Genomic DNA, 18610 nt, shown 5'->3' with positions numbered 1-18610 from the left:
CAACAATCAGCAACCATGGGCTCCTCTAAGCAGCTGCCTAGAACTCTGGAAATTAAAATAAATTTTGTCCCACAAAGCAGGAGAAGGCTATAAGAAGATAGCAAAGCGTTTTCAGGTAGCTGTTTCCTCAGTTCGTAATGTAATTAAGAAATGGCAGTTAACAGGAACGGTGGAGGTCAAATTGAGGTCTGGAAGACCAAGCAAATTTTCCGAGAGAACTGCTCGTAGGATTGCTAGAAAGGCAAATCAAAACCCCCTTTTGACTGCAAAAAACCTTCAGGAAGATTTAGCAGACTCTGGAGTGGTGGTGCGCTGTTCTACTGTGCAGCGACACCTGCACAAATATGACCTTCATGGAAGAGTCATCAGAAGAAAACCTTTCCTGCGTCCTCACCACAAAATTCAGCGTCAGAAGTTAGCAAAGGAACATCTAAACAAGGCTGATTCATTTTGGAAACAAGTCCTGTGGACTGATGAAGTTAAAATAAGAACTTTTTGGCCACATTGAGCAAAGGTATGTTTGGAGAAAAAAGGGTGCAGAATTTCATGACAAGAACCCCTCTCCAACTATTAAGCATGGGGGTGGATCGATCATGCTTTGGGCTTGTGTTGCAGCCAGTGACACGGGGAACATTTACTGGTAGAGGGAAGAATGAATTCAATTAAATACCAGCAAATTCTGGAAGTAAACATCACACCGTCTGTAAAAAAGCCGAAGATGAAAAGAGGATGGCTTCTACAACAGGATAATGATCCTAAATACACCTCAAAATCCACAATGGACTACCTCAAGAGGCACAAGCTGAAGGTTTTGCCATGGCCCTCACAGTCCCCCGACCTAAACATCATCGAGAATCAGTGGATAGACCTCAAAAGAGCAGTGCATTCAAGACGGCCCAAGAATCTCACAGAACTAGAAGCCTTTTGCAAGGAAGAATGGGTGAAAATCCCCCAAACAAGAATTGAAAGACTCTTAGCTGGCCACAGAAAGCGTTTACAAGCTGTGATACTTGCCAAATGGGGTGTTACTAAGTACTGACCATGCAGGGTGCCCAAACTTTTGCTTTGGGCATTTTTCTTTTTTGTTATTTTGAAACATAAAAGACGGAAGTAAAAAAGTAATCCTGCTTAAAATATTAAAGAAATGTATCATCTTTAACTTTATGCCTTTTGGAAATCAGGTCATCTTTTACCCGCTTGGCTATTCACAGTAAGAGAAATTTTGACCAGGGGTGCCCAAACTTTTGCATACCACTGCACATCATACTGCTAAATTTCTAATAACTTGTGTAATACATTTTCAAAACATCCTTTAAAATATTTAAAGGGTGATATTTACTGCGATAACCACACAAAATGCTGCAGGAACTCAGCAAGCCAGGCAGCATCTTTGGAGGGAAACAGTTTTTTTTATTTGGGCTGAGACACTTCATTGGGCATTGCAATAGTTTCCTTCTTGTCGCTAATTTTTGTCAAATAGCTTGATATTTCACTTTCACTTCTGGTACAGAAAGGACACAGTGATAGACACAGCTTTACATGAAGCACAGTGGTTGTTCATTGTGTCCAATGTTGACAGGAAACCTGTGCGGGAGAGTTTTTAAAGTGGAAAAGCCGTTGCACTAGGACAGTTCCACTCTCCCCACCTCGGAAGTCCGAGTCCAGTGCTACCACAAACTATGACTTAGTCATAGTCACAGAGAAGTACAGCACAGAAACAGGCCTTTCAGCCCATTTAGTCCGTGGTGAAACCATTTAAACTGCCGACTCCCATCTACCTGCACCGGGACCGCAGCCCTCCATAGAACACCTTAAATTCCTCCATATACCTGTCTAGTCGTCTCTTACACTTCACTAGTGTATCTGCCTCCACCGACTCAGGCAGTGCATTCCACGCACCAACCACTCTCTGAGTAAAAAACCTTCCTCTAATATCCCCCTTGAACTTCCCACCCCTTACCTTAAAGCCATGTCCTCTTGTATTGAGCAGTGGTGCCCTGGGGAAGAGGCGCTGGCTATCCACTCTATCTATTCCTCTTATTATCTTTTACACCTCTATCATGTCTCCTCTTATCATCCTTCTCTCCAAGGAGTAAAGCCCTAGCTCCCTTAATCTCTGATCATAATGCATACTTTCTAAACCAGGCAGCATCCTGGTAAATCTCCTCTGTACCCTTTCCAATGCTTCCACATCTTTCCTATAGTGAGGTGACCAGAACTGGACACAGTACTCCAAGTGTGGCCTAACCAGAGTTTTATAGAGCTGCATCATTACCTCTCGACTCTTAAACTCTATCCCTCGACTTATGAAAGCTAACACCCCATAAGCTTTCTTAACTACCCTATCTACCTGTGAGGCAACTTTCAGGGATCTGTGGACATGTACCCCCAGATCCCTCTGCTCCTCCACACTACCAGGTATCCTGCCATTTACTTTGTACTCTGCCTTGGAGTTTGTCCTTCCAAAGTGTACCACCTCACACTTCTCTGGGTTACACTCCATCTGCCACTTCTCAGCCCACTTCTGCAACCTATCAATGTCTCTCTGCAATCTTCGACAATTCTCTACACTATCTACAACAACACCACCATTTGTGTTGTCTGCAAACTTGCCAACCCAACTCTCTACCCCTACATCCAGGTCATTAATAAAAATTACGAAAAGTAGACTTCCCAGAACAGATCCTTGTGGGACACCACTAGTCACAATCCTCCAATCCAAATGTACTCTCTCCACCACCACCCTCTGCCTTCTGCAGGCAAGCCAATTCTGAATCCACCTGGCCAAACTTCCCTGAATCCCATGCCTTCTGACTTTCTGAATAAGCCTACCGTGTGGAACCTTGTCAAATGCCTCACCAAAATCCATATAGATCACATCCACTGCACTACCCTCATCTATATACCTGGTCACCTCCTCAAAGAACTCTAGCAGGCTTGTTAGACACGATCTGCCCTTCACAAAGCCATGATGTCTGTCTCTGATCAGACCATGATTCTCTAAAAGCCCATAGATCCTATCTCTAAGGATCTTTTCCAACAGCTTTCCCACCACAGCCGTAAGGCTCACTGGTCTATAATTACCTGCAGTATCTCTACTACCTTTTTTGAACAAGGGGACAACATTCGCCTCCCTCCAATCCTCCGGTACCATTCCCATGGACAACAGGGATATAAAGATCCTAGCCAGAGGCTCAGCAGTCTTTTCCCTCGCTTTGTGAAGCAGCCTGGGGAGTATTCCGTCAGGCCCCAGGGACTTATCTGTCCTAATGTATTTTAACAACTCCAACACCTCCTCTCCCTTAATATCAACATGCTCCAGAACATCAACCTCACTCATATTGTCCTCACCATCATCAAGTTCCCTCTCATTGGTGAATACCGAAGAGAAGTATTCATTGAGGACCTCACTCACTTCCACAGCCTCCAGGCGCATCTTCCCACCTTTATCTCTAATCGGTTCTACCTTCACTCCTGTCATCCTTTTTTTCTTCACATAATTGAAGAATGCCTTGGGGTTTTCCTTTACCCTACTCGCCAAGGCCTTCTCATGCCCCCTTCTTGCTCTTCTCAGCCCCTTCTTAAGCTCCTTTCTTGCTTCCCTATATTCCTCAATAGACCTATCTGATCCTTGCTTCCTAAACCTCATGTATGCTGCCTTCTTCCACCTGACTAGATTTTCCACCTCACTTGTCACCCATGGTTCCTTCATCCTACCATTCTTCATCTTCCTCACTGGGACAAATTTATCCCTAACATCCTACAAGAGATCCCTAAACATCGACCACATGTCCATAGTACATTTCCCTGCAAAAACATCATCCCAATTCACACCCGCAAGTTCTAGCCTTATAGCCTCATAATTTGCCCTTCCCCAATTAAAAATTTTCCTGTCCTCTCTGATTCTATCCTTTTCCATGATAATGCTAAAGGCCAGGGATTGGTGGTCACTGTCCCCCAGATGCTCACCCACTGAGAGATCTGTGACCTGACCCGGTTCATTACCTAGTACTAGATCTAGTATGACATTCCCCCTGGTCGGCCTGTCAACATATGGTGACTGGCATCCGTACTGGACACACTTAACAAAATAAGCCCGCTATGATGATATAACAGTGCTCACTGGAGCATTTGGACCAGTAGTTGTAAAACTGTAGTTTTGCATAGCCTTCCTGGGGCAGGATTATTTTTAAATGTTTAGAGACACCATGGAATAGGCCCATTTAAGCCAAGCCTCACTTTAGGTCAACTTACAATGACCAATTAACCTACTAAGGGGTACGTCTTTGGACTGTGGGTGGAAACCCAAGCACCCGGAGAAAATCCACGCATTCCACGGGGAGGACGTACAGACTCGTTACATAAGACGGTGGAACTGAACTCTGAACTGACTCCCCAAGCTGTAATAGATTTGTGCTAACTTCTACACGACCAACATACCTGGGTAAGATTTTTGTAAGTGTTTTTCCAGCAATCCTTCGTCCAATAAGAACTCAAACCAGATGGTTTGAGGTGGAGTGCAGGGTCGACTGGAGGTTACTGCCTCCCGATCAGCTGCTTCCGCACTCATTCTGCTCCTGAAAACACAGAAGGATATTAAACCAAGAGAAAATTTATGTCTCTTCTTCCCCTTCCCACTCAGAAAAAAAAGTCAATGATAAAAAAAACTATGTATTTGGTGGAAAGGCACAGTAGCCTTGCTGTTAGTATCAGTGGAAGATCAGAATTCAAGTCCTACCACACGCTGTGAGGAACTTGTACTTTCTCCATGTGACCGTGTGCGTGGCTAGGTGGGTGGGAGGGACCGAGAAAGCAGGCTTATTTTGATGTTGTTTTGTTTCTTCTTGTGTTCTGTGTTGTTCAGCCAAATATTAGCCTAATATGTTGGTGCTAGAATGAGTTCTCAATATTTATTACTTTTTTTTGTCTTGTATATGTGCCTAAGACTTTACATAGTACTGTAGTAATTTTATGTATTGCACTGTACTGCCACAAAAAGAAACAAGTTCCATGACATATGTGAGTGATGATAAACCAAATTCCGATATGGGTCTCTGTTGGCGAATGAGGGTAGGGAGAGGGGAATCATGGTTGGGAAAAGAAGGGAGACGGAAGCACCAGAGGGACGTTCTGTAATGATCAACAAACCAATTGTTAGGAATCAAATGACCTTGCCTGGTGTCTCAGGGCTGGTGTGTCTGCACCCACACCACTCTCCCTGTGCCAGCCACTCACTCTCTGCCACCAGTCCCACACCCCTCCCGCAGCACTCCAGCCTCACCATTTACAACATCCTTCGCTCCCACCAGATTTACAAACTCACTCTCTGTTCCATGTTGACAAGTACAGGTCCCGTGCCAGTCTTAGGTGTACGTGTGTATATATTTCCACATATATACGGCTAGAATGCTCAAGTCTTCTGCACAGTAGTGTATATCCACAGTTTGTCGTCTTTTGTACAAACGTTTATACATTGATTGTTTGTCCGTTTATGTTGTGTAAGGTTTTTTATCGATTCTATTGCGTTTCTTTCTATTTACTATGAATGCCCACAAGACAATGAATCTCAGGGTTGTAAAGTGACAGGTACAGACTCTGATAATAAATTTACTTTCAATTCTGATCTTTGACACCTGTGGGCTGCCCCGGCATATCCTTAAGTTGTGCTGGCTGACGCTTGTCTCGATGTACCGCTGTAGAGGTAAATGAATTTGAATCACTGACACCAGTTACTGAGTGTAGCGTTATGCACACTGGCCAATGGGTGTCCAGACTTGTGTTTCACACAAGGGAAGATGGCTGTAATTATTGGAGGTTGATCACCCCAGTCTCAGGAAGACACTAGCCTACATAAAAATATAAATTACAATAAAATACATACATATTTAAAATACATATTGAATAGGTAGTGTAAAAAGAAATCCAAAAATAGTGAAGCAGAGTTCATGGGTTCATTGTTCATTCAGTAATCTTATGACAGAGGGGAAGAAGCTGTTCCTGAATCGTTGAGTGTGTGAAAAGAGAAGATTTTTTGATGTTGGGGGGGCTAGTACTCATAATGGAACTGGCTGAATTTACAACATTCTGCAGCTTTTTGTGATCCTGTGCAGTGGCCCCTCCAGACCAGACGGTGATGCAACCAGTTCGAATGTTCTCCGTGGTACATCTGTAAAAATTTGCTGTAGTCTTTGGTGATGTACCAATCTCCCCAAACACCTAATAGAGTCACTAACGTGCCTTCCTTGTACAAAGGTAAAAGCTACTGAAATTGTCTGGCGCAGGATTTTAAAGTTTGTTTGCTTTTAAAAGCCCTCAATGATCTGAGACCAGAATAATCCCACAATCATTTTTGTTTTAAAACCCTGCTTGAGCTCTCAGGTCTTCTTCCATCAGTCCCTTAAAATTAAACAATCTCCCTCAAAAGATAATTGGCAGGTCAGCTCTTTTGGACTATGCTCCTGAACTGTGGAACTCAGTACCTATAATTATAAGGGATGGAGACTCTGCTGATGCTTTTAAACACCAGCTCAAAACCTATTTATTTAATCTTGCTTTGAATGAACATCATTTTGTCTTTTATTTTCCCATTTGCACTTTATCGCATGGTAAACACTTTGAATGACATCGTCTGTCTAAAGAAAAGCTGAGAAACAATGATACCAGAACCGTGACAACGTGGAACAACAGGACCACAGCAGATGCCATCTCACTGACTCTTCACTCAACCCTCGAACACCTACACAGCAACGATGCGTACATCAGGATGCTCTTTATCCACTACGGCTTGGCATTTAAAACTAATCCACAAGCTTCAAAACTTTGGCCTCACTACCTCCTTGTGCAATTGGATCCTCAATTTCCTCACTTGCAGACCCCAGTCAGTTCGGATTGGCAAGAATATCTCCTCCACAACCTCCATCAGCCCAGACGTACCACAAGGCTGTGTGCTTAGCCCCCTGATCTACTCGCTTTACACTTCTGACTGTGTGGCTGAGCACAGCCCCAATGCCATATGACACCACTATTGTTACTGAATCAAAGATGGTGATGAACCAGCATACCAGCAGGAGGGAGACGGAAAACTTGGCTGAGTGGTGTCTTAATAAAATTTCTCACTCAATGTCAGCAAGACCAAAGAACTGATGATTGAGTTCAGGAAAGGGAGACCAGAGGCCCATGAGCCATAAGACATGAGCAGAATTAGGCCATTCAGCCCATCGAGTCTGCTCCGCCATTCTATCATGGCTGATCCCGGATCCCACTTAACCCCATTCACCTGCCTTCTCGCCATAACCTTTGATGCCCCCACTGATCAGGAAACGATCAACTTCCACTTTAAATATACACACGGACTTGGCCTCCAGCACAGTCTGTGACAGAACATTCCACAGATTCACTTCTCTCTGGCTAAAAAAATTCCTCCTTAACTCCATTCTAAAGGGTCGCCCCTCAATTTTGAAGCTGTGCTCTCTAGTTCTAGATGCCCCCCACCATAGGAAACATCCTCTCCATATCCACCCTATCTAGTCCTTTCAACATTCGGTAGGTTTCAACGAGATTCCCACATATTCTTCTAAATTCCAGTGAGTACAGGACCAAAGCTGCCAAATGCTCCTCATATCAAATTAAAGCGGCTAGGTGTGAGGAGGTTAGTTCACAACAGAGGGATGGGAACCAGTGCAGAGAGACAGAGGGGTGTAAAGTGAGCGTAGAAGCAAAAAGTACAAAGGGGAAAAGTAAAAGTGGCAGGCCGACAAATCCAGGGCAAGCATTAAAAAGGGCTAAGAGAGTTGTAAAAGAGCGCCTGAAGGCTTTATGTGTCAATGCAAGGAGCATTCGTAATAAGATGGATGAATTGAGAGTGCAGATTGTTATTAATGATTATGATATAGTTGGGATCACAGAGACATGGCTCCAGGGTGACCAGGGATGGGAGCTCAACGTTCAGGGATATTCAATATTCAGGAGGGATAGACACGAAGGAAGGGGAGGTGGGGTGGCGTTGCTGGTTAAAAAAGAGATTAACGCAATAGAAAGGAAGGACATAAGCCGGGAAGATGTGGAATCGATATGGGTAGAGCTGCGTAACACTAAGGGGCAGAAGACGCTGGTGGGAGTTGTGTACAGGCCACCTAACAGTAGTAGTGAGGTCGGAGATGGTATTAAACAGGAAATTAGAAATGTGTGCAATAAAGGAACAGCAGTTATAATGGGTGACTTCAATCTACATGTAGACTGGGTGAACCAAATTGGTAAAGGTGCTGAGGAAGAGGATTTCTTGGAATGTATGCGGGATGGTTTTTTGAACCAACATGTCGAGGAACCGACTAGAGAGCAGGCTATTCTGGACTGGGTTTTGAGCAATGAGGAAGGGTTAATTAGCGATCTTGTCGTGAGAGGCCCCTTGGGTAAGAGTGACCATAATATGGTGGAATTCTTCATTAACATGGAGAGTGACGTAGTTAATTCAGAAACAAAGGTTCTGAACTTAAAGAGGGGTAACTTTGAAGGTATGAGACATGAACTAGCTAAGATAGACTGGCAAATGACACTTCAAGGATTGACGGTGGATATGCAATGGCAAGCATTTAAAGGTTGCATGGATGAACTACAACAATTGTTCATCCCAGTTTGGCAAAAGAATAAATCAAGGAAGGTAGTGCACCCGTGGCTGACAAGAGAAATTAGGGATAGTATCAATTCCAAAGAAGTAGCATACAAATTAGCCAGAGAAAGTGGCTCACCTGAGGACTGGGAGAAATTCAGAGTTCAGCAGAGGAGGACAAAGGGCTTAATTAGGAAGGGGAAAAAAGATTATGAGAGAAAACTGGCAGAGAACATAAAAACGGACTGTAAAAGCTTTTATAGATATGTAAAAAGGAAAAGACTGATAAAGACAAATGTAGGTCCCCTGCAAACAGAAACAGGTGAATTGATTATGGGGAGCAAGGACATGGCAGACCAATTGAATAATTACTTTGGTTCTGTCTTCACTAAGGAGGACATAAATAATCTTCCAGAAATAGTAAGGGACAGAGGGTCCAGTGAGATGGAGGAAGTGAGCGAAATACATGTTAGTAGGGAAGTGGTGTTAGGTAAATTGAAGGGATTGAAGGCAGATAAATCCCCAGGGCCAGATGGTCTGCATCCCAGAGTGCTTAAGGAAGTGGCTCAAGAAATAGTAGATGCATTAGTGATAATTTTTCAAAACTCGTTAGATTCTGGACTAGTTCCTGAGGATTGGAGGGTGGCTAATGTAACCCCACTTTTTAAAAAAGGAGGGAGAGAGAAACCGGGGAATTATAGGCCGGTTAGCCTAACGTCGGTGGTGGGGAAACTGCTGGAGTCAGTTATCAAGGATGTGATAACAGCACATTTGGAAAGCGGTGAAATGATCGGACAAAGTCAGCATGGATTTGTGAAAGGAAAATCATGTCTGACGAATCTCATAGAATTTTTTGAGGATGTAACTAGTAGAGTGGATAGGGGAGAACCAGTGGATGTGGTATATTTGGATTTTCAAAAGGCTTTTGACAAGGTCCCACATAGGAGATTAGTGTGCAAACTTAAAGCACACGGTATTGGGGGTAAGGTATTGGTGTGGGTGGAGAATTGGTTAGCAGACAGGAAGCAAAGAGTGGGAATAAACGGGACCTTTTCAGAATGGCAGGCGGTGACTAGTGGGGTACCGCAAGGCTCAGTGCTGGGACCCCAGTTGTTTACAATATATATTAATGACTTGGATGAGGGAATTAAATGCAGCATCTCCAAGTTTGCGGATGACACAAAGCTGGGTGGCAGTGTTAGCAGTGAGGAGGATGCTAAGAGGATGCAGGGTGACTTGGATAGGTTGGGTGAGTGGGCAAACTCATGGCAGATGCAATTTAATGTGGATAAATGTGAAGTTATCCACTTTGGTGGCAAAAATAGGAAAACAGATTATTATCTGAATGGTGGCCGATTAGGAAAAGGGGAGGTGCAACGAGACCTGGGTGTCATTATACACCAGTCATTGAAAGTGGGCATGCAGGTACAGCAGGCAGTGAAAAAGGCGAACGGTATGCTGGCATTTATAGCGAGAGGATTCGAGTACAGGAGCAGGGAGGTACTACTGCAGTTGTACAAGGCCTTGGTGAGACCACACCTGGAGTATTGTGTGCAGTTTTGGTCCCCTAATCTGAGGAAAGACATCTTTGCCATAGAGGGAGTACAAAGAAGGTTCACCAGATTGATTCCTGGGATGGCAGGTCTTTCATATGAAGAAAGACTGGATGAACTGGGCTTGTACTCGTTGGAATTTAGAAGATTGAGGGGGGATCTGCTTGAAACGTATAAGATCCTAAAGGGATTGGACAGGCTAGATGCGGGAAGATTGTTCCCGATGTTGGGGAGGTCTAGAACGAGGGGTCACAGTTTGAGGATAGAGCGGAAGCCTTTTAGGACTGAGGTTAGGAAAAACTTCTTCACACAGAGAGTGGTAAATCTGTGGAATTCTCTGCCACAGCAAACTGTTGAGGCCAGTTCATTAGCTATGTTTAAAAGGAAGTTAGATATGGCCCTTGTGGCTACAGGGGTCAGGGGGTATGGAGGGAAGGCTGGGTTCTGAGTTGGATGATCAGCCATGATCATAATAAATGGCGGTGCAGGCTCGAAGGGCCGAATGGCCTACTCCTGCACCTATTTTCTATGTTTCTATGTTTCTATATGTTAACCCCTTCATTCCCAGAATTATCCTCATGACCCTTCTTTGGCCTCTCTCCAAAGACAACACATCCTTTCTGAGATACGGGGCCCAAAACTGTTGACAATACTCCAACGCAATGACGGTCTCCAACAAGGGAGGCATTACCCATCGTCCCTTGACACTCAGTGGCATCACCAGCACTGAATCCCCTACTATCAACATCCTGGGGGTTACCATTGACAGGAAGCTGAACTGGTCTAGCCATATAAACACCGTTGCTACCAGAGCAGGTCAAAGGCTAGGAATCCTGTGGTGTGTAACTCACCTCCTGACTCCCAAAGCCTGTCCACCATCTACAAGGCTCAGGTCAGGAGTGTAATGGAATACTCGCCACTCGCCTGCATGAGTGCAGCTCCATCAACACTCAGGAAGCTCGACACCATCCAGCACAAGGCAGCCCACTTGATTGGTACCCCTTCAACAAGCATCCAATCCCTCCACCATTGACAAACAGTTGCAGCAGTGTGTACTATCTACAAGATACACACCAAAGTTCCTAAGGCAGCACCTTCCAGACCCATCACCACTTGGAAATCCCCCTCCAAGTCACCCACCATCCTGACTTGGAAACATAGTAGTGTTCCTTCATTGTCACTGGGTCAAAGCATGGAATTCCCTTCCTAACAGCACTGTGGGTGTACCTACACGTCAGGGAGTGCAGTGGTTCAAGAAGGCAGCTCATCATCACCTTCTCAAGGGCAACTAGGGATGGGCAATAAACGCTGGCTTAGCTGGCGATGCCCACATCCTGTAAATGAATTTTTGAAGAGTGCAGCCTGACTAGTGTCTTATAAAGGCTCGGCATTGTCTCCTTGGTTTTATATTCTGTTCTCCTTGAAATAAATGCCAGCACTGCATTTGCCTTCAGACTCAACCTGTAAATAGGCTGGGAGTCTTGCACGAGGACCTGCACCTCGGAGGTGTGAACCTTCTCGCCATTTAGATGTTTGTCACACTATTGTTTCTTTTTATCAAAATCGATTATCATACACTTCCCAACACTGTATTCCATCTGCCACTTTTTTGCCCATTCGTCCAATTTGTCTAAGTTCTGCTGCAATCACATTGCTTCCTCAGCACCACCTATCCTCGGAGGATCAGAGGTAGAGAGAGTCAGTAACTTTACATTCTTGGGTGTCACTATTTCAAAGGACCTGCCTGGGCTCATGTAAAAAAAAATGGCAACACCTCTACTTCCTCAGGAGTCTGCGGACGCGCAGCATGACATCTAAAACTTTGACAAACTTCTATATGTGGCAGAGGACATATTGACTGGCTGCGTCACAGCCTGGTATGGAAATGCCAATGCCCCTGAATGGAAAATCCTATTAAAATTATTGGATATGGCCCAGTCCGTCATGGGTAAAGCCGTCCCCACCACTGAGCACTCCTACGTGAAACACTGTGGTAGGAAAGCAGCATCCATCACCAGGGACCCCACCCATCCAGGATATGCTCTCTTCTCGCTGCTGCCATCAGGAAGAAGGTACAGGAGCCTCAGGACTCACACCACCAGTTTCAGGAAAGGCAGTATCTATAGGACGAGGTACAGTCGACGTTTTGGGCCGAGACCCTTTGTCCTGATGAAGAGTCCCGGCCCGAAATGCCCCCTGTACCTCTTCCTATAGATGCTGCCTGGCCTGCTGCGTTCACCAGCAACTTTTAAGTGTGTTGCTTGAAATTCCAGCATCTACAGATTTCCTCGTGTTTACCAGTTTCAGGAACAGTTCTTACCCTTCAACCATCAGGTTCTTGAACCAAAGGGAATAACCACTCGCCCCATCATTAAAATGATTCCCACAACCAATCGGCTCACTTTAAGGATTCTTTATATCATGCAAACAACACGAATTCTGCAGATGCTGGAAATTCAAGCAACACACATCAAAGTTGCTGGTGAACGCAGCAGGTCAGGCAGCATCTATAGGAAGAGGGTCTCGGCCTGAAACGTCGACTGCGCCTCTTCCTATAGATGCTGCCTGGCCTGCTGCGTTCACCAGCAACTTTGATGTGTGTTTCTTTATATCATGTTCTCGTTATTTATTTATATTTGCATTTGCAGAGTTTGTTGCCTTCTGCACGCTGGTTGATCTTTCATTGATCCTGTTATAGTTACTATTCTATAGATTTGCCGAGTCTGCTGGCAGGCAAACGAATCTCGGGGTTGTATGTGGTGACATATATGTACTGTACTCTGACAATAACTTTACTTTGAACAAACCGATCCGATGAATGACTATTAGAGAGACCGGGCTCCGGACCGTCAGTCCGGTCTATCCCTGTCGCCTACCTGGTGTCCAGGGATCTGCGGGCCGGCGCTTCTCCACAGCTCTCTCCTCAGGACGCTGCACCGATTAATGATCCAACAACAGGGTTTACTGACCGATCAGTGATCCGACAACACGCTTTACTGACGGACGAGGCGGCCGGCTGCGCTCACCACCGCCATGTTTGCCCGTCGCCGGTCCGGGACCGCCCGAGTACTTCCGGCAGCCGGCGGATATACGCTCGCCCGTCCCCACATAATATACGCTCCCCCGTCCCCTCGCTCCGGGTTTTGAGTCCAACCGGCCCCCGTTCCCGCTCCAACTCCGGGTTTTGTGTCGAACCGACCCCTCGCCGCTGCACCCGCACCGGATCCGGGATCCGTCCCGACCCCTCGCCGCTGCACCCGCACCGGATCCGGGATCCGTCCCGACCCCTCGCCGCCGCACCCGCACCGGATCCGGGATCCGCCCCGACCCCTCGCCGCCGCACCCGCACCGGATCCGGGATCCGTCCCGACCCCTCGCCGCTGCACCCGCACCGGATCCGGGATCCGCCCCGACCCCTCGCCGCTGCACCCGCACCGGATCCGGGATCCGCCCCGACCCCTCGCCGCTGCACTATCCTTGTGTGGTGCAATGATCCCGGGTCTCTCTTGCTGCACCGGGAAACACACAAAATACTGGAGGAACTCAGCAAGTCAGTCAGCATCTATGGAGAGGAATGAACTGTCGACGTGTCAGGCCAAGATTCTTCATCAGGACTGGAATCAGAAGGGACTCGTTCAGAAACGTCGACTGTTTACTCTTTCCCATGGATGCTGCCTGACCTGCTGAGTTCCTGCAGCATTTTGTGAGTGTTACTCTGGATTTCCAGCATCTGCAGAATCTCTTGTGATTAGGTCGAGAGCGCAAATCCTTTAATAGTCCCAAGGTTCACTTGAGGGCGTGTTGATTGGAAGAAAGTATGGGGGGGGGATGTTGGAGGTAGTTTGTTTTACACAGAGAGTGGCGGATGCGTAGAACTCACTGCCAGGGTTGGTGACAGTGTCAGATACATTAGACACGCTTAGATAAGGACATGGAAAATAGAAAATTGGAGTGCTATGTGGGAGAGAGTTGAGTTAGTTTGATGTTAGAGTAGGTTAAATGGTGTACTGCGCTGTAATGGTCTATGTTTTATGTCAGCGACGTTGTGATAATTAATATGAAGTCTGATGTATGGCCAGAACACCACGTGGAAATTAAACTGACCTTTAATTAATGACAACTTAAGAATGACAAGAAATATAAACATTTTATTATGTAGGAATAAAGTTAGAATAATATTTACCACTCCACAGAACCACTTTTGCTTGAATATTTGCCACTACATAACTGTCACATATTATTAATTACTTAAAAAACAGGACGAAGTTTTGTTTCCGAAAAATCTCGACGAATTGTCCGATTCCCTTGAGAAAATGGTAGGGAAGGTGGTGGTGAGGCTGCTGTCGACACGCTGGAATATGTGCTGGCTTGGAAGCCGGCTCCTCCCGTTGGTGCTGCTCTCCAGTGTTCGCTCGGTGCTGCACACCAGCGCTCCTTAGATGCTGTGCTCTGTTGTCTGCTCAACCAACACTACAGTGTATCCCTGCTCTATCACTGCCACTCGAGGACTTGGGCTATATTATTTTTGCGCCACCACCTGGTCACTGGTAGGTACTGCAAGATGTGTCCGGGTGTGGCCCCCACCTGGTCACCGATAGGTACTGCAAGATGTGGCCGTGTGTGGCCCCCACCTGGTCACCGATAGGTACTGCAAGATGTGTCCGGGTGTGGCCCCCACCTGGTCACCGATAGGTACTGCAAGATGTGTCCGGGTGTGGCCCCCACATGGTCACTGGTAGGTACTGCAAGATGTGTCCGGGTGTGGCCCCCACATGGTCACCGATAGGTACTGCAAGATGTGGCCGTGTGTGGCCCCCACCTGGTCACCGATAGGTACTGCAAGATGTGTCCGGGTGTGGCCCCCACCTGGTCACCGATAGGTACTGCAAGATGTGTCCGGGTGTGGCCCCCACATGGTCACTGGTAGGTACTGCAAGATGTGTCCGGGTGTGGCCCCCACCTGGTCACCGATAGGTAATGCAAGATGTGTCCGGGTGTGGCCCCCACATGGTCACTGGTAGGTACTGCAAGATGTGTCCGGGTGTGGCCCCCACATGGTCACTGGTAGGTACTGCAAGATGTGTCCGGGTGTGGCCCCTACCTGGTCACCGATAGGTACTGCAAGATGTGTCCGGGTGTGGCCCCCACCTGGTCACCGATAGGTACTGCAAGATGTGTCCGGGTGTGGCCCCCACATGGTCACTGGTAGGTACTGCAAGATGTGTCCGGGTGTGGCCCCCACCTGGTCACCGATAGGTACTGCAAGATGTGGCCGTGTGTGGCCCCCACCTGGTCACTGATGGGTACTGCAAGATGTGTCCGGGTGTGGCCCCCACCTGGTCACCGATAGGTACTGCAAGGAAAAGTGTGCAGGCCTCTTGGTGGGCCAGTAGCAAGACGACTCCCTACTGGAGGTTGAGACCCTTTGCGTGGAGCATCGTGCACCTCCTCTAGTTGAGGCGTCGACGGTTGAGCCCTGGCTGGCGAACTGGCGGGATTTGGAATAAAAGATCTCTGCCCAGCTGGGAAGGGGATTAGTTATAAATCAGCTGGTCGCCTCCATGATATGGTACTGACTGACTAATTTAGTGCCGCCCACTGCTTTTGTCTCCAGGACCCAGAAGAGGCAGGAGGACTTTTGTTGGGGCAACAGGAGGCATTGAGTCTCTGCTGCGATCCTGAATCTTCTGAATGCAGAGGGCGGCCAGTCACTGGTGTGTATGTGCACACCCAGCTGGTGGCTGTCCTCCTCAGGACCCTGCAGAGATACCTGTACGGTGACCACCCTCTGAGGTGGCTTGCACTGGAGATGCACCTTCTCCGGGGACACTGCCTGCAGGAGGGCACGCGGCTTCCGACAGACGGCACCAGCCGTGCCCCTCTAAGGGAACTGCCTGGCTTTTACTGTTTTAGCTGTTGAGGATATGGGTCCAGGCTCACCCAGACAGGGTGCCCCTGTGCTGGTCTAGCTGCAAGGGGGACTAGTATCCATCCTATCATTGTGGGTCTCGGGGTGGGAGGCGCTCGGGGAAGTGGAGCGGTTCCAACTGCACCACCACCTGATGGACCGGAAGTGATGCTCGGGCTCGGACCCAGACCTCGGGATACCTCGCGGGAGAGGGTCCCACCTAACGTGAGCCATCTCACGGGATGCCCACCGTACCCTTCCGTGATGCTCCAAAATGTTTCTTGTATGAGCTGCTCTTGCACACTTTTCACTGTTTTGTCTTCGTCTGCCGACCAGACTTGCCTTGGTGGTCTGTGTGACCACCTGCCAGCGGAGGAGGTCCCCAGTGGAAGTCTGTTTATGCAGGAGTGTTTCCCCTGCACACTGGGGACCTGGGGTGGAAGGTGTTGCATGGGATGGTACCGTGCAGCAGGTTCACCGGATTATTCTGTGGCTACTCAGGTTCCGGTTGCACTTCAGACCCGCACTTCTTATATACAGGCACCCAGTACAGAAGGGGGTGGGTCACGAGGAGGATATCCTGGTGGGCTTGGTCCTGGCCCTGGCCAAGTTGGCTATTCACAGGTCTAGGTGGTGGAACGTCTATGGCTCTGCCAGGTCAACTGCTTGCCCTTCTTCTGAGGATATGTTCATGCCTGGCTGCCCTTGGAGAGAGCACGAGGTCACAATGGGTACTGTGGGGGGTTTCCCGGAGCAGCCCCCCCCCCCAGGATCTGACTGTTTTATAGATGGCAGTAATCATATTTTAATTTGAATTTATTCACTGCCTTGTAAATACTGACTGTTTGTACTTTGTGTATTTGTTTTGTAAATAAACTTTTATAGTTACGTTAAAAAAAACTTCAAGATGTGTAGCTGTTAGGTACTGCAAGATGTGACCGCGCATCGCCACCAGCTGGTCACTGTTAGGTACTGCAAGATGTGACCGCGCATCACCACCAGCTGGTCACTGTTAGGTACTGCAAGATGTGACCAGGCATCGCCACCAGCTGGTCACTGTTAGGTACTGCAAGACGTGACCGCGCATCGCCACCAGCTGGTCACTGTTAGGTACTGCAAGACGTGACCGCGCATCGCCACCAGCTGGTCACTGTTAGGTACTGCAAGATGTGACCGCGCATCGCCACCAGCTGGTCACTGTTAGGTACTGCAAGATGTGACCAGGCATCGCCACCACCTGGTCACTGTTAGGTACTGCAAGATGTTTCATGAAAGTTGATTAATAAGTAGCAAAATTTTAACAAAACTTGTTAAAATGCTTTGTTAATGAGAGAGGTGAACAGGCAGACTGGTTCATGCTGACAGGAAGGCAACAGTAACTCAAATAACCACACGTTACAACAGTGACGTGCAGAAGAACATCTCTGAATGCACAACATGTTGAATCTTGAAGTGGATGGGCTACAGCAGCAGAAGACCATGAACATACACTCAGTGGCCACTTTATTAGGTACAGGACAAACGTACCACTGAATGTTTGTGGCAATTAAATCAGCCACATAAGTGGATCATGGAAGAAGGAGGAGCACTAGAGGGAGCTGATGGGGCTTCTGTTGTGACAGAACGATGGCACATTTGCGATGATTTATTCTATAGACCAAACTGAAAAGGGAAGCAGATTATTCAGGGCCTTTCTATAATTTTTATGATAAATATTTTCTACTTTTGAGCAATTGTAGTAAAGTTTACATTTATTCCCCATTCCTGTTTGTCCTGAGCAGTCAGTGAATGCCTGAATGCCTTCTTCAAAGGGAAGGCAGGGCCAGTTCTGCACTGTGGAGATGCAAACATCAGGATGTTCTTCATTAACTACAGCTCCATCCAACATTACCATCCCATAAGACCACAAGACACAGGAGCAGAATTAGGCTGATTTATTATCCCTCTCAACCCCATTCTCCTGCCTTCTCCCCGTAACCTTTGATGCCCTGGCTAATGAGGAACTGATCATCCTCTGCTTTAAGTACACCCAATGACTCGGCCTCCACAGATGTCTGTGACCATGAATTCCATAGATTCACCTCCTCTGGCTAAATAAATTCCTCCTCATCTCTGTTGTAAAGTGACATCCCTGTTTTTGGAAGCAATGCCTCGGGTACTAGAGTCCCCCACAATAAGAAACATTCTCTCCATGTTCACTCTATCTACGCCTTTCAATATTCAATAGGTCTCAATGAGATCTCCCCTGTTTTTCTAAACTTAAATGAGTACAGGCCTAGAGCCATCAAATGCTCCTCATAAGTTAACCCTTTCACTTACCGATTCATTCTCGTGAACTTCCTTTGGATCCTCTCTAATTTCATCTCATCTTTTCTAAAGCAGTACAAAACTGCTCACAATACTCCAAGTGAGGCCTCACCAGTGCTTTATAAAGTCTCAACGTTACATCCTTGCTTTATATTCTAGTCCTCTTGAAAATAATGCACACATTGCATTTGCCTTTCTTACCACAGACTCAACCTGCAAATCAACCTTTAGGGAATC

The 18610-nt window shown here is 47.0% G+C and overlaps 1 protein-coding gene across 4 annotated transcripts in view; it reads right to left on the bottom strand.

Moving 5' to 3' along the window:
- ints8 (integrator complex subunit 8) overlaps positions 1 to 13401 on the bottom strand; it is a 154497-nt gene extending 141096 nt beyond the window's left edge. The window contains exons 1-2 of one of the 4 annotated variants that reach the window (XM_063067235.1): positions 13035 to 13401; positions 4441 to 4577 (exon numbers count right to left, since the gene is read on the bottom strand). In XM_063067235.1, the coding sequence (XP_062923305.1) occupies positions 4441 to 4570 (130 nt within the window). In that variant the 5' untranslated portion in view covers positions 4571 to 4577; positions 13035 to 13401. The remainder of the gene's footprint in view (positions 1 to 4440; positions 4578 to 13034) is intronic. The other 3 variants (XM_063067219.1, XM_063067227.1, XM_063067212.1) reach the window with 3 other exon arrangements.
- Between the last annotated feature and the right edge of the window lie 5209 nt (positions 13402 to 18610).

The sequence above is a fragment of the Mobula hypostoma genome, chromosome 1, assembly GCF_963921235.1.
Source record: "Mobula hypostoma chromosome 1, sMobHyp1.1, whole genome shotgun sequence".
In the NCBI taxonomy this organism is placed as follows: Eukaryota; Metazoa; Chordata; class Chondrichthyes; order Myliobatiformes; family Myliobatidae; genus Mobula; species Mobula hypostoma.
This window is presented reverse-complemented; position numbering and strand designations above follow the sequence as displayed.